The sequence below is a fragment of the Malassezia sympodialis genome, genomic scaffold, assembly GCF_000349305.1.
Source record: "Malassezia sympodialis ATCC 42132 genomic scaffold, msy_sf_2, whole genome shotgun sequence".
Taxonomy (NCBI): Eukaryota; Fungi; Basidiomycota; class Malasseziomycetes; order Malasseziales; family Malasseziaceae; genus Malassezia; species Malassezia sympodialis.
In genome coordinates, this window is record NW_017387800.1 from 43,826 (window position 1) to 58,430 (window position 14,605).

The 14,605-nt window shown below is 53.3% G+C and overlaps 4 protein-coding genes across 4 annotated transcripts; 3 read left to right on the forward strand and 1 right to left on the reverse strand.

Moving 5' to 3' along the window:
• Window positions 1-4,177: 4,177 nt before the first annotated feature.
• On the forward strand, window positions 4,178-8,590 carry MSY001_0356 (uncharacterized protein; the record flags this gene model as incomplete). The annotated part of the gene is made up of 2 exons (XM_018885434.1): window positions 4,178-6,629; window positions 7,098-8,590. 2 exons carry the CDS (start codon window positions 4,178-4,180, stop codon window positions 8,588-8,590), a joined length of 3,945 nt encoding a protein of 1,314 aa, XP_018738990.1.
• A 2,749-nt stretch (window positions 8,591-11,339) lies between these two features.
• Window positions 11,340-12,027, forward strand: MSY001_0357 (uncharacterized protein; the record flags this gene model as incomplete). Its single annotated transcript, XM_018885435.1, has 2 exons — window positions 11,340-11,416; window positions 11,442-12,027. 2 exons carry the CDS (start codon window positions 11,340-11,342, stop codon window positions 12,025-12,027), a joined length of 663 nt encoding a protein of 220 aa, XP_018738991.1.
• A 2-nt stretch (window positions 12,028-12,029) lies between these two features.
• MSY001_0358 (uncharacterized protein) lies at window positions 12,030-12,570 on the reverse strand (the record flags this gene model as incomplete). The annotated part of the gene is made up of 2 exons (XM_018885436.1): window positions 12,030-12,198; window positions 12,221-12,570. The coding sequence occupies 2 exons, from the start codon at window positions 12,568-12,570 to the stop codon at window positions 12,030-12,032; spliced, it is 519 nt and encodes a 172-aa protein (XP_018738992.1).
• A 998-nt stretch (window positions 12,571-13,568) lies between these two features.
• On the forward strand, window positions 13,569-14,603 carry MSY001_0359 (uncharacterized protein; the record flags this gene model as incomplete). Its single annotated transcript, XM_018885437.1, has 1 exon — window positions 13,569-14,603. One exon carries the CDS (start codon window positions 13,569-13,571, stop codon window positions 14,601-14,603), a length of 1,035 nt encoding a protein of 344 aa, XP_018738993.1.
• Between the last annotated feature and the right edge of the window lie 2 nt (window positions 14,604-14,605).

A 14,605-nucleotide genomic window follows, 5' to 3' on the forward strand; every position in this document is an offset into this window, starting at 1 on the left:
ACCGTTACCGGTTCTTCAGTGTTAATACCAGAGGGAGACGAAGCAACTGTGGAACTCCCCCAAGCAGTGGGCATCGGAGGTGCCGCGTCCCTCGAAACAGTTCCTGTCGATAAATATTCCATCGACTGGCCGCTAGGGAGCACAGGTCCTAGGCCTGCCATAAACCGAGGATCAAGCGGAGGAGCGGGGGCTGCATGGTCGTGGTAGTTGAAGATCGGCGGGCTCCTTTGCGCTGCTGGAGTTGGCTCAATTGGAAGCGATGCGGACTGCACCGAGAGCGTTTGCTGCTGCATCTCTGCATCTCCAGCCGCGGCCTTCAGCCCTGGCGAGGTCGTCGATGACCCATCCAGCTGTGAAGTTGTAGTGAGGGGGGCAGTCAACGCCGGTTTGGGCGCTGTACCCTCCGACTTGAGTGCACTGATGGCCTGGGGGTCGGAGGAGCGCTGCGGTACTTGGTGACCCAGTAAAGGTTCGTGCTTAACATCCACAAACGAATCATTCGATGGATCATATGGACGGATCAACGCATCAGCACCAAAAGTCGGTTCGTACGACACATCGTTTGAGATGGTCGACTGTGTCATGTCTGCTGTATTCTCCACCATGGCCGCAGACTGCTGCGATTCCCCCTTGTTCGCCAACTGCCCCGCTCCCGACATGGTAGCCCTTGGCTCGGACGGTATGACTTCGCCATGTGTCATAGGCGCTGTAATAAACGATAAGTCCTCCTGTTTCGACATCTCGCCAGGCACGATACCGACTTGTGGGGCGCTATCCACCACGGGGGTCCCATGACTGGGTGGTCCTACTTGCACCACGGTGGGTACCCTTTCTTCTTGACGTGGGGATGAAAACGAGCTTATCTGGCCTGCCTGCCTGCCGGGACCCACCCAAGAACCTGCATTAGGCCCTGCAGGCGGCGGCACTGTTGGCACGGGCGCAGATGACATAGCTGTCGGAGTCTCGGTAGAGAAGTGAGGCATCTGCGCTGTAGATCCCATCTCAGGGGTAGTATTTTGCCAAGGCGAGGGCGGAGTCGACGTGGGTTCGCCGCGCCATGGTGGAAGACGCATGCCTGTACCAGGAGGCCGCGATGCAGAGAACAAGTCGTTGGTCATCGAAGCAGCCTTGGCATTGTACATGCGTGCATGAGGCATGGGCCGTGACGAGGGCACAGAGGCACGGGTATCGACGGGAGGCGACAGAGTCGAAGATCCTCCCATGTGTCGGATGCCGAGACCATGCGTAGCACTCCCCCATGAGCCATCCTGGGTTTCAGAAGTTGGCGGTGCAGAAGGCGGTAGGGTTGGGCTCGGAACGGGTGGTGTATTTAACTTCGGGGACTTGAAAAGACGAAATGAGCGCTTGGGCTGAAGTCTTGGTCTCCCTTTTCCACTATCACCTCCCATGGACTGAGCATCGGATGCCTTAGACCTTCCCAGCGTATCGCTAGAGCGCGATTTCCGGAGAAACATGCTCGCTATCGGAGAAGATCTCCTAACTCAATTCAGTGCCCCGTAGCAACCGAACACACCTCCACTTATGCAGGGATACGCATCCCACAACCACCCTCCATCCCCTGCCTATGGCATCACGCGAGTCGATCCGTAGGGTTCAATCTCACTCAAAAGTTCACACACAGCGACACAAAGCTCGCCGGGATGGTGCGCATGGTAAAGATGCCAAAATTCTAGCTGCCGCTAAGTCTGGCGACACCAGATCACCACGAAAGCGTGTCTTTCGCCCAGTGCTTACATCTCCTTTTACATGCTCATGGTACGTGAACCCGTACATTGACCGCAGGCCACGCATTGCGCGTGTTGATGGTGACACCTTGCTGAATATGCTTGTGGAGGCGCTCACTGAACTTCCCCGTGACCCCCAGCGCGCATCGCCGCTATATACTGCAGGAATCAACTCTGTCACAAGAGCCCTAGAGGAGCGCATCCAGGCCGTACGAGAAGGCAACGAACTAGATAATCGTATTCCACATCTACTTTTTGTGTGCGTTGCTGACATGGAGCCGCCCACTCTAGTTGCTCATCTGCCGATGCTGACTGCGAGCTATAATGCTGTGGTATCAAATGAACCTCCTAGCTCTGCAACCACACCGGGTGATTCTGATTCTGTGGATCCTCGTATACCTTGGTCTTCAAGCTCGTCAATGAAAAAGTTATCGAGACCAGTTATTCTTGTTCCGTTGCCTGAAGGATCCGAGCTAGTACTTTCTACAGCGTTGGGCATTCGACGCTTGTCGGCGCTGTTACTATACTCTTTCACGGACCAACAGCCTTGGACACGGTTAGAGCGCCATATTTGGAACACTTTAGGCATGGATACCGCTTTGCGGGGCTTCCGCCTACCCTGGCTTGACAAATCTTGTGCGGCGTTGCGCCCGGTCTGCATGAAGCACGTGGCTTCAAGCGCACCCTTTACCGTTACCTCAAAGAAGCGCACCAAACAGGTTCCGCACCCGCCATAGTTTCTCGTCCAAACTCGTTATTTGTCTACGCTTTTTCCATGCATGTGGGGACACCCAAAATAGCACAAGCTACAGCATCGCGCATCTGCCATTCTAAATTACATAATTTTAACAGGGCTCTGGTGTGAACGAACGAGTCCTCAGTTGTCATCTCTAGCGAAGCTTGAAGTGAAGGATAGCTTTTGTACTGTTGTTAGCATCTCAGTTACTTTAGAGCACACTCCAGTCAATTTGGAAGGGAAATTGGGTTAAAGATGGGCCGAAAAAGGATTAAGATCGAGCCTATTCAGGGCGAACGGAATCGAACCGCCACGTTTCAGAAACGGAAAACCGGATTGTTCAAGAAAGCTCATGAGCTTGCAATTCTCACCGAGTCAAATGTTGCGGTTATCATTTTCAATAACAATGGAAAAATCTCAGAATTCTGTTCTTCTAATATGGAGGAATTCCTCCTTCGATATTCTGATTACTCCGGTACCATCGAACGACGTGGTCCCGAGCATTTTTCTAATGCCCACTCACAATGTAGTGACACGGAAGAATTGGACCACACATTATATCCATGGAAAGGCAGTCTTCATTCTACTAATACTATGCAACCACCATCTGAAGGCTTCCAGCAGCGTCGCTTCAGCTCTGACTCCTCTAGCATGGAAAACTCACCACAAATTCTGCCATTCCCAGGGTCTTTTCCAATTTCAGACCAAAACCGGCAAGAATTAAGTCCCTGTAGCGTGCCAATTCCTCCTCTAAAGTTTTCGCATACTCCTTCGCCTTTGGATTTACAGGGCTCCTCTATGTCTTCGGAAGAGAGTTGTTTACCTCACTCGAGTGCACATAATTGGCATCAAGTATTTCAACAGGGTAACCGTTTTATTCAACCCTCTATAACAAGAATGCCTAATGGGCGTATGGTCCCTGGCATACCACCCCCCCAGTCAAGTGGACGGCGATGGAGTGGTGGTCACGAGCTTGAGCTTTCTTCTCAGGTGCCAGCGTTTAATTCTTCCTTTGATGAACGCCGACTCTCAAGTACGGCTCTATCTTACCCAACCCACCACAGCCACATGTCCGGAGACATGCTAAGCCCCTGTCGTGTTATGCACTCGCCCGTCGAGCAAACTACTTTGGGCACTGACAGAGCCATGTCGCTCGAAACCTTATGTCCAGTATCTAATCCCAGTATTAATATGGCGGCCCTCACCCAGGCATCTGATTTGAGTCCGAGGCGTTCAAATATAAATTTACAATCGCCTCACTCTCACACGCATTCCCCGATCTCGCCCACTGTGACAACCCCGCAGGGTTACCCGGGAAGCCATCCATTATCCGAATCGATGGCAGGTACTATACCATCTCAAGCCATGAGTATGCAGATACCCTTGGTTCCCAATAACGGTGCACTTCAAAATATATCAAATCCGCGGCTAATGACGAATTCCTCCTCTGTGTCACTTCCTGTGTACGGCAGAGGACACAGTGATCGAGACGCACCATTCACTTCATGAGAAAAATTCTTCGATCTAAAAGGAAGTCTAATTATGCGAAATGACTCGCTCTAATTGTCATAATATACTCAGACGCAGGCAATGGCCTGCGTCCATATACCAAGATCGACGTGACTTTGATGGTCCTTCCGCAGCTCCACATAGAACTCTCACGTGGCGGATAGCTTCTTCTGGGACGGGCATCAGCATGTTCGGTGTATGGCGCTTGATTGTCGCCTGCGCCCTTCTTCTTCCTGCTGTACAGCTAAGAGAATCGAAGCCATCTATAAAGACGTCATATTTCCCTAGCATCCCTGGTCAGCTTCGCTATTTTGATGCTTCTAGCACTGTCCTGTGGCATGACACGACGCACGGGGTCGTATATTCCAGTCTTGACGAGGGCAAGACATGGGCTCCTATTAAGGGACCAGCTGCTGGAGATGTGCGATTTTTGATCATGCATCCCTACGATTCGCGCCAAGCTTATGTTCTCTCGAGCGGGCTTGAACACTGGCGCACGTCCAACCGTGGACAGACGTGGCAGCGTTTTCAAACTCCTGATCCGCCCACTGATCGCTTGAGTTATCCGCTTGACTTTCATGCAGATGAAAAACACTACAACTACGTCATTTTTACAGGAAAGCGTTGCGAGAATGGATTTTTCAAGAGCGTTTGCCACGATGTTGCCTATTATACCACCGATGGATTTGCCTCCCATCCCAAGCTGATGCTGGAACCTGTGGTACACTGTCGGTGGGCCAAAATGACCAAAGAGTTGAGCATCCCAGAGCAGTCTATGAACAAAGCATATTGCATTGCATGGGATGAAAGTGTCCAACGGGGAGCTGCCCAAATGTCCAAGCGTGACAGTCTTAAGAACCGTCTCTTTGAAAGCACAGACTTTTTCCAGTCGCGGAAGCCCGTCGTATTTGACGATCTGGAAAACCCGCGTGGATTTATGGAATTGGGCAAGTCACGGCATTTTTTGATCACCGCTCTACAAGACAACACGCCAGGCTATGGCGGCGAGCTTCGTATGTATGTCACTCGAGATGGCGAGTCATGGAAACGCGCCCGCTTTCCTCATGGCCAACTTATGCATGAAACTGCGTACACTGTACTGGATGGTCCCAAATATCATCTCATCGTGGAGGTGTTGGATGGATCTAGTCAGAATGGTATCCTATTTATGAGCGATGGATCAGGGACAAACTTTTCCATGAGTATTCCTAATGTACAGCGCAATCAAAATGGCTTTGTGGATTATGAGCACCTAGCTAATATTGAGGGCGTGGCTATTGTAAATGTTCAGCTGCAAGACAAGGTCCATCGCGTTCAAACACGCATTACGCATGATGAGGGTGCATCATGGTTTGCTCTGAATCCGCCATCACATGATGTGGATGGGCACAGTTTCGGGTGCAATACAAACTATCCAGATACGTGTGCCTTGCATCTGCACGCCGTCACATCTATTCGCAATCTTGGACGCGTGTTTTCATCCACAGCCCCGGGACTGGTCATTGGTGTTGGCTCAGTGGGAGACAGATTGCGACCCTATGAAGACTGCGATACTTATTTAAGCACCGACGCAGGTGTGAGTTGGACTATGATTGCCCGTTACCCCCACAAGCATGTATTCGGCGATCAAGGTGGGCTGCTTGTCCTTGTGCAAGATTCGCAGAATGTGGACCAACTCTTGTATTCCTTTGATTACGGAGCCACATGGAGTACTATGTCACTACCACATCCTATCGAACCCGTTGCTCTCACGACGGTGCCTGATGGTACGGCGCTCAAAGTGCTTCTCATTGGATCACAGAAACGCGGATCTGTCTCCGAAGACAAGCGACACATGTCTGTGTTTGTGGACTTTGCCAATCTAAATAAGCGCACTTGCCAAGCAAAAGATTTTGAAAAGTTTTATCCCCAGACTCCAGGTTCCAAATGCTTATTTGGGCATAAGCAATGGTTTCTGCGCCGCAAAGCCCTTGCTGACTGTTTTGTGCGCGAAAAATTCCACGAGCCCCAGGGCAAGGAGGAACCGTGCACTTGTACGCAGGCTGACTACGAATGCGATATTGGCTTCGAGCGGAAGAAGGATCAATGTATACCAAGCAAGCCCATTGAAATCCCTCCTGGCGCTTGCTCGCGCGGCCAATCCACATTTATGGGCCCCAGTGGCTATCGCCGTATCCCTGGCAATACTTGCGAGGCACCGCGCGATGGCAGCCTTGACGCGCTGGTCCAAAGGCCCTGTTCGGAAGGAGAGCCTGCCCAAGGTTCTGTATCACACAGTCGCTTCGATTTTCCTGCCCCTGTGGTCGAAGTGCTGCATTTCCGCGTATCTCCTCACATTCTTGCACGGCTACGGGATGGCCAACTTTTCCAGTCAGCGGATGATGGCAGTACATGGCATAGGGTGGGACTGACCGTGGACGGACGAGTGGCTGACGTAGCTCTGCGGCTCATTGCTCATCCCTATGAAAACCAGAAGGCCTTTGTCATTACTTCCAACACAAGGGTCCATTTTACTGCGAACGGTGGTGTGACGTGGAGCTGGTTTACTGTCCCTCTCCCACCCAATATGCTTGGACTAGATCCGCTAGGGTTTCACCCTGAGCATCCCTCATGGCTGCTTTGGACAGGGGCACGGGACTGTGAGACAGGAAAGAACGAATGCTATGCTGAAGTGTGGTATTCAATCACGGAGTCCCATGCAAAATGGAAACGCGTTGATTCATACGTGAAGAAATGCGCATTTTTGCCTACGAAGCAGTTCCCTGGCGATGAGACATCAATTGTATGTGAGAGTTATACGCCGACCAAGTCAATCAGGGCTACCAGTTTGGCCCAGGTGCCAGTGGATCTTGTCATCGGTCGCGACTTTTACTCGCGGAAGCAAACGGTATTCCACAATATCCTCGGATTTTCTGTATTTGATCGATACATGTTGATTGCCGAACTAGCCGGCTCGCCGCCCTCCCTCAAGATGCATGTATCTTTAGATGGTTTTAACTTCGCTCCACTGACATTACCGCCTTCCCTGCAGTTGGATCACCGTGCCTATACTGTGCTTGACTCATTGACACGCGCTGTGTTTCTTCATGTGACAACCCATGATACAGATATGACGCAGTGGGGCGATATTGTCAAAAGTAATTCAAATGGCACTTATTATGCCCTATCACTAGAGAATGTTAACCGTGATGTGAAGGGCTTTGTTGACTTTGAAAAAATGCTCGGACTTGATGGGATTGCCCTTGCTAATGTGGTTTCAAATATCGAGGAGGCTAGTCTTTCGGGCGTTAAGCAGTTGCGCACTATGATTACTCACAACGATGGCGGTCACTGGAAGCCTTTAGATGCGCCAGCTGTGGACTCCCACGGCTCTCCCTATGCCTGCAATCAAGTGGGGTGCAACCTACACCTTCATAACCTACTTGAGCGTCCGGACTTGCGCGTTACGCTGGGTAGTCCGTCGGCTACAGGCTTCATGCTAGCGACAGGTAATGTGGGCCGGTCTTTGTTACCCTATGCACAGTGCGATACATTTTTGACCCGGGACGGCGGTTTCACTTGGGAAGAGGTACACAAAGATACATTTAAGTGGGAATTCGGCGATCACGGTTCTATTATTGTGCTGGTGGACGACAAGCACGCCACAGATTCGCTACTGTATACGCTGGACCAAGGCTTGTCCTGGAATTCCTACCGATTTGGTGAGAAAGTGCGTGTTTCAACCTTGGACACTGTCCCTGAGGACACCAAACGTAAGTTTGTACTCATGGGCGAGTCACAGGGGCGCTCTACTGCTATCTTCCTGGATTTCACTCGCGTGCTGAACCGCCCGTGTGTGTTTGATACCAAAAACGAGCAACGCAACGACTTTGAAAAGTGGAGCCCAAGTCAACAGCGTGAAGAAGCGTGCCTCTTCGGCAGCCAAACATGGTTCTGGCGCCGCAAACGCGACCGCGTGTGCTACGTGGGACAAGCGCTGCCCGAGCACGAGATGGAACGAAAGCCATGCGCATGTTCGGACGCAGACTTTGAATGCGAGTTCAACCACTATCGCGATTCCCATGGAAACTGCGTCCTGTATCCGGGTATGACTACCTTACCCAGTGACGAGGGCGATCAATGCTCTCCAGACAACCCCGACTATGATGGCTACTGGTATGAGCGCACAAATGTACGAAAGATCCCTCTTTCGCGCTGCACAGGCGGAGAACGCCCAGACCGCGGTCGGCGTCACGTTTGTAAAGCCGCGCCGAAAGGCCACAGCTTCCTCTGGGTGTTTTTCGTTCTTATTGTGGCCTGTGTACTCGTATATTCTGTGGCGCAGTGGTGGTTGCGCCAAGGCTACCAAGCTTTGTCACTGGACGAGTTCCATCAATCACAGACTCTCCGCAACGTATCGGAACATTTCCATTTGGCTGCTCAATTCGTGGGTGGACTTTTCAGTCTTGTATGGGCCAACCTAATGAACTTTGTGAATGAGCTCCCTTGGATGCGGGGTAGAATCCGTTCAGATCGTCCCTTCTCAAACTACCATATTCTCTCTACGGACGAAGATGCCGAAATCTTACAGGATTACGGCAGCGATTTGGACGTGGAATAGCCAGACTGGGCCCCCACATCGGCCCAGCACTAGATGTAGAAATCCGCCACCTGTAAAAAAATTCATCCACGTGGCCAACGCGCTTATTATTACTTACTCCACCCAGGGCGGAGTTCACGCGCCAGAGTAGTAAGGATCGATGGGGATGCTGAGCGCATGCAGTGCATGTGTCTCAACGCAGCGTCTCTATCTTCAATATAGAGCTTCATTGCTCTTATATTCCATTTTATTTCTGAGCACGGCGGCCTCTAGATCCAGGGTGTCTTTGTTGTCGAATGGTATCGACTATGACTCATCGGAGAGTTTCACCGACGGTCTTGTTTGTCAAAGTCCCGGGCATGCACCAACGCCTGTTAAAAATCCCATTGTACAATTTCAATCGAGAAGCGTGTGGTTTCAGCGTCGAGCTATTATTATAACTGCCATCTTCCTTGCTATATTTATTGTGCTGATTATTGGGCTCACCGTGTTTATGCGCGATCGTGCTCCTCCCGTCGAAGACGATCTCGCTAAAAGCGAAGCTCATAATCGAATAAATGATGCACTTCTCACGCCGAAAACCCCGAAAACTACTACCCGGAAAACATTGCGTCGACGACGGATACGAGGCTCTCGTCGGAACACAAGAAGCATAGCGATGCCTGGGCGATCATTTTCTCAACAGACTTCTACACGCGATGTGGAACCAGAGCCAGCTTCTGAGACCAATGAAGAGTCCTGCGATGTGCCTCCTCTTGTTATGGTCCGTGTGACACCTCGTGGCACGATCTTGTCAGAGGAGGTACTCGAACCGTCTGGTTCCGCTGAAACCTCTGCTCCATCGAACCCCACTTCAGAAAGCAGGTCGTTGTCTCCTCGTCAAGACTTTATTGTACCAGAACATCCTACTCCATCCTCTTTACAATTCAATGAAGCAAATGCTGAGGTATCCCATCAGCTTCCCGTTGGATATGAAGCTACTCAGCCGCCGAGTTACTTGGCTATTTCGCGGCCATCCCAGTCTGACTATCAGGAGGAGCACGCTTACGCAGGTGATGATGCACCATCGGGTTCTTCGGCTCACAGTCCCTCTTCGGCGATACTGAGGCCGCTCTCAGTGTCCAACCCTGATACCCATTCTTGGGCAGCGCATGTGGCCACCGACGAAAAATCCACATTACATGCTTTGCATGGAAAAAGAAGCGCGCCAAATGTACCATCACCATTGTCCCCTATACCTTCAGCGCCTCCAAGGCCTTCTCTTTCAGACGATGCAGAGCATAGGGGTATATCTGATGTGTTTGCGATGACTCAGGGTCCTCTTTCCGACACAGATCCGTCAATCGCAACCACAGGAACTTTCCCTGCGCCTCCTACTATGTTTGAGCCATCTGTGGGCGATACCTCTGATTTCTTGACATATTCTTCTGTGGGCTCGTCAAAAGCGCACGAAGCAGCTCAACAGTCATCTTGGCTATCCACCTTATTGCCAAGCAGACCCGGGCTATCCGAGCCTGCGTACCAATCATCCTTCTCGCCTGACATGGCATTACCCATGTACGGGTCGGACCCTACTATACCCGATTTAGACTTGGAACTGGGTCTGGCACCCAGTGCGCCTCCTCTGCCCGCCGATGCTATCGGTGATGAACATCTGATACCCTCTGCCCCTGACTTGGACCCGGATGCTGGCTTCCGGCGCTCTTCGACGCACGTGTAATATAATGGTTTATGCGAGAAAGAGCCTTAGTTCATAGATAGTTATGCGGCCAAATCCATCGGTGCTACCCTCGAACTGGATGCGCACCTGATCTGTCGATATATCGGCTGGATATCCATGCTTGTCTAGTAGGCTCTCCAAGGACGACGTATCGAGGCTGCGTTAGGGCCATTCACGTACTGGAACGTTTGTGGCATATTTCCGTCCTTGGGAAAAGCCTCTTGCACCACCTGCCATTGGCTTTCCTTTCCATGTCCAGTGAGTGCAACCGATAGTGTCATGCGGACGGGAACGAAGCCGCCTGCAAAAGTAGCCTGCCACACAGCAAGCTGTCGGACCACGCAGGCTTCTGACAGGGTGCACGTCAATAAGGCCGAGGCCGTAGGATCTGGCGAGCCCTGGGATCAGCTACTTGTACGAACGAGGTCTAGAGTCCAGCAAGTCTCATTGCTGTCATCCAGTGCATATCGTGCTTCTTTGGACGAGCCACACGAGGCTTTCACTTTCGTAGCGTCCTGCAGCACATTTCGCGACATTGTAGTGGAGGTACCTTCCTTCCTAGACCTCGATATGGCGGCGGGGGTTGCGAGCCTGCCGCCGCATCATTTGCTCAGCAACTATGCCGACATTAACGTATGCGCACCGATGGTTCGATACTCCAAGCTTCCTTTTCGCGCTCTAGTTGCGCAATATGATACACATATTACGACCACGCCCATGATCCTGGCGACAGAATTCAGTCGTCATCCTCAGGCTCGCGATGCGGACTTTTCGACAAATGCGTCTGAGCGGGGCAGCTTTGAATTGGTGCCTGTGCATGGGGCTACATCAAAGAGTCCAGTAAAAGTGCGTGGGAGTCTCGTGTGCCAGCTAGCTGCAAGCGAACCGGAGCCCTTGGCTGATGCAGCTGAGCTGGTAAGTCCCTTTGTGGATGGCATTGATTTAAACTGCGGGTGGTATGTACGCACTGGCTAATCTAGTCCGCAACCCTGGGCTTATGCGGAGCATATTGGTTCCTATTTGCTGCGCCAACCCGAGACTGTGGCAGATATGATCCGTGCTGTGAAGAGTCGCTTGGGCACAGGATACTGCGTGAGTGTGAAAATCCGCATTGACGCCGACTTGTCGTATGTCACGCATCTAACATAGCAGGCGCACAAATACCCTGATCTGCAATGCGCTGCATGCTGGTGCCTCGCTCATCACAGTGCACGGTCGCACGCGGCACCAGTCTTCATCCTCAGACCCTGTCAACTTGGATGGTGTGAAATTCGCCGTCGAGTGTGCGAATGCTTGTGGTTTACAAACAGCCCGCGGCACGTCGCCAGGCGACGCATGGGCTCATGGGGAGGATGGCGGCGCTGGTGGCCTGGCACCCTGTGTTGTCAACGGCGACATTTGGACACGAGATGATGCCCAGGCATGGCGGACTTATACTGGCGCTCGTGGTGCTATGAGTGCGCGTGGTCTTCTAGCGAACCCTGCCTTGTTCAGCGGTGCGCCTCGCACCCCTCCGGCCGCTGTCGCTGAATTTGTGGACAAGTCGCTGTTGTGGGGTTTACCAACGGCCTTGCTGCAGTACGTATACCCACCTTACGCCAGTCGCCACGTCGCCTATATGCTCGAAGAGAGCCTTCCAAGCAGATTTGAGTTGAACTATTTTAACAGTCTGGCCAGTCCAGCTAGCATCCTCGACTGGCTAGAGGAGGCAGGGTATGTACCTAGCGCGCTAGGGTAAGTTTATGGCATTTCCAGCGGCGTGAAGGCACTGGCGCTGCCTGCCTGCTCCTGTGCAGCGGGACGGAACTGAGGGTTGGGCTCGGTATGCGTTTCGTCGGCGATCGCCCCCTCGTGCGTAGCAGCCTGCTGCTCCACCGGAGGCTTGATCATCTCGCCGGGGTTGTCCCTGCTGTTAGCATCCCTGTACATACCAATTGATATTGAAGCGGGTGACGCGCGGTTTGCTCGCGAGGACCTCACGACACACTTTGTCGAGCTGCACCTCTTCCGGCGGGTTCTCACGCATTTCCTCCGATTCGTACGCATTGTTCACATAGTAGCCGACACGAATGAATTCAGCATCCTTGTAGGATGCCGTCAACAAGATCACTGTCACGCCCAATAAATCGGACGCTGGAATCTTTTCGGGTGACGGCGCCTCGGCCTCAAACTCGAATGAATTGATGCCTGGGTAAGAGTACCAACGTACCCACTGGGACTGGTCCCACCATGCAGCTATCAAGCTCCTGATCATACTCTTCCGACTCGGCGGACCCGACATAGATCAACTTCCACTCAATGTCTGCTGTCAGTGCGTCACGCGTACCGTCTTCAAGGGGGGAAATGCACTCGAAGGTGACCTTAAAAATGTAGGGATCTGTGCATCAGAGACACGGCGACGTACCTGAGAACCGCGCCTGGCTATTAATGATCTCAACGTTCTGCAGATGCACGATGGACATGGCGACACGGGGGGACCACCCGCGTACATGCGCTGGACGCGTCGTTATGCACGTGACACACAACCTCGTGGGCGGCGGTGTGGCGCACGACCGCGTTCCTCGCCGAGATGGTGTGCCAGAAGTGCGAGCGGTTGCTGTCCAAAACCGTGACCCCTGACCCCTATGTGCGTTCTATATACTTACACAGCGAAATCGAAATGCGGCAGGCACGCTCGTGGGCCGTGGCTCGGCGGCCAAGACAGGCATTGGCCGGGGCCCAGCGGCCGTGGGCGGCGCTCGCAAGGTGGGCGAGAACAAATTACTCTCCCAGTCTGGCCGTTACAACCCGCTGGGATCGCAATGCAAGCTGTGCAAGCAGCGCGTGACGCAGGAGCGAGCGACGTACTGTCAAGGTGCGTGCTCTAAGACTGACGACTGGCTGTGCCTACAAAAAGGGGCTGTGTGCTATCTGTGGCAAGCAGATCCTAGACACGTCGCGCTACAAGCAGTCCTCGTGAGGCGGGCGCGACGCGCGAGTGCGCAGCGCGCCGCGGCGCTCGCATTCGTCGCAGCTCGCGTGCGCATCACGTGCTGCAGCCCACCGGATCAGGCGATTAGGCACATGCGCGCGGCGGCCGGCGATTCCTTCGCACTGTCGAGGTATGTGGTCGGGGGGTAGGGCTCATGACGCGGGCGTCTCTGGTGATGAAAGCATACTTTCTTGACTCTCTGCTGGAAGTGATGCCGTTCGCGGCAACCCATTCAAGTCCCTGAAGGAGTCGTGCTCGACGAGTGACCCTGCCCCAAGCAACGTTCGGTGCTAACTAGCAGCTTGACTATGTCGACTCAGGAACTTAGGAACAAGTCGGGTATCGAGGGCTATACCAAGTTTTGGAAGTCGGACTCTGCGAAGGATACGCAGAAGGACCAGGCGCAGCGTCTGGAGCAGTACACGGATGTGGTGAACGGGTACTACGATGGCGCGACGGACCTGTACGAGTACGGCTGGGGCTACAACTTCCACTTTGCGCGCTACTACCCCGGTGAAGCATTTTACCAGGCGATTGCGCGCCATGAACACTACCTGGCGCTGAAGATGAACTTGAAGCCGGGCATGCGTGTTCTGGACGTGGGCTGCGGTGTCGGAGGCCCTGCGCGCGAGATTGCTCGCTTTACCGGGGCGACAATTGTGGGTGTCAACAACAATGCGTACCAGGTGGACCGTGCGACGAAGCTGACGGCCAAAGCGGAGCTTTCGGACCAGGTCTCGTTTGTCAAGGGCGACTTTATGAAGCTTGTGGAGCAGTTTGGCGAGAACAGCTTCGATGCCGTGTACGCCATTGAGGCGACGTGCCATGCGCCGACGTGGGAGGGCGTCTATGGTCAGATCCAGCGTGTGCTCAAGCCCGGCGGTGTGTTTGGTCTGTACGAGTGGTGCATGACCGATGCCTACGATTCGTCACTGCCTGAGCACCGCAAGATTGCGCACGGCATTGAACTGGGAGACGGTATCCCGGAGATGCGCACGATCCAGCAGGCGCGCAACGCGCTGAAAACGGTCGGCTTCAGCATCGAGGAGGAGGCGGACCTTGCGGACCAGGGCGACAAGATCCCGTGGTACTACCCGCTTGAGGGAGACATTCGCAAGGTGCAGACGCTGTGGGACGTGTTTATGTGCTGGCGCATGACGTGGTTCGGCAAGCTCGTGACGCAGACGACGGTGCGCGGCCTCGAGTTTGTGGGCCTCGCGCCGAAGGGCACGTACGACGTGGGCGAGTCGCTCAAGGTCGCTGCCGACGCGCTCGTCGCCGGCGGCCAGGCCAAGCTTTTCACGCCGATGATGTTGTTTGTGTCCCGCAAGGCACAGGCGTAGGC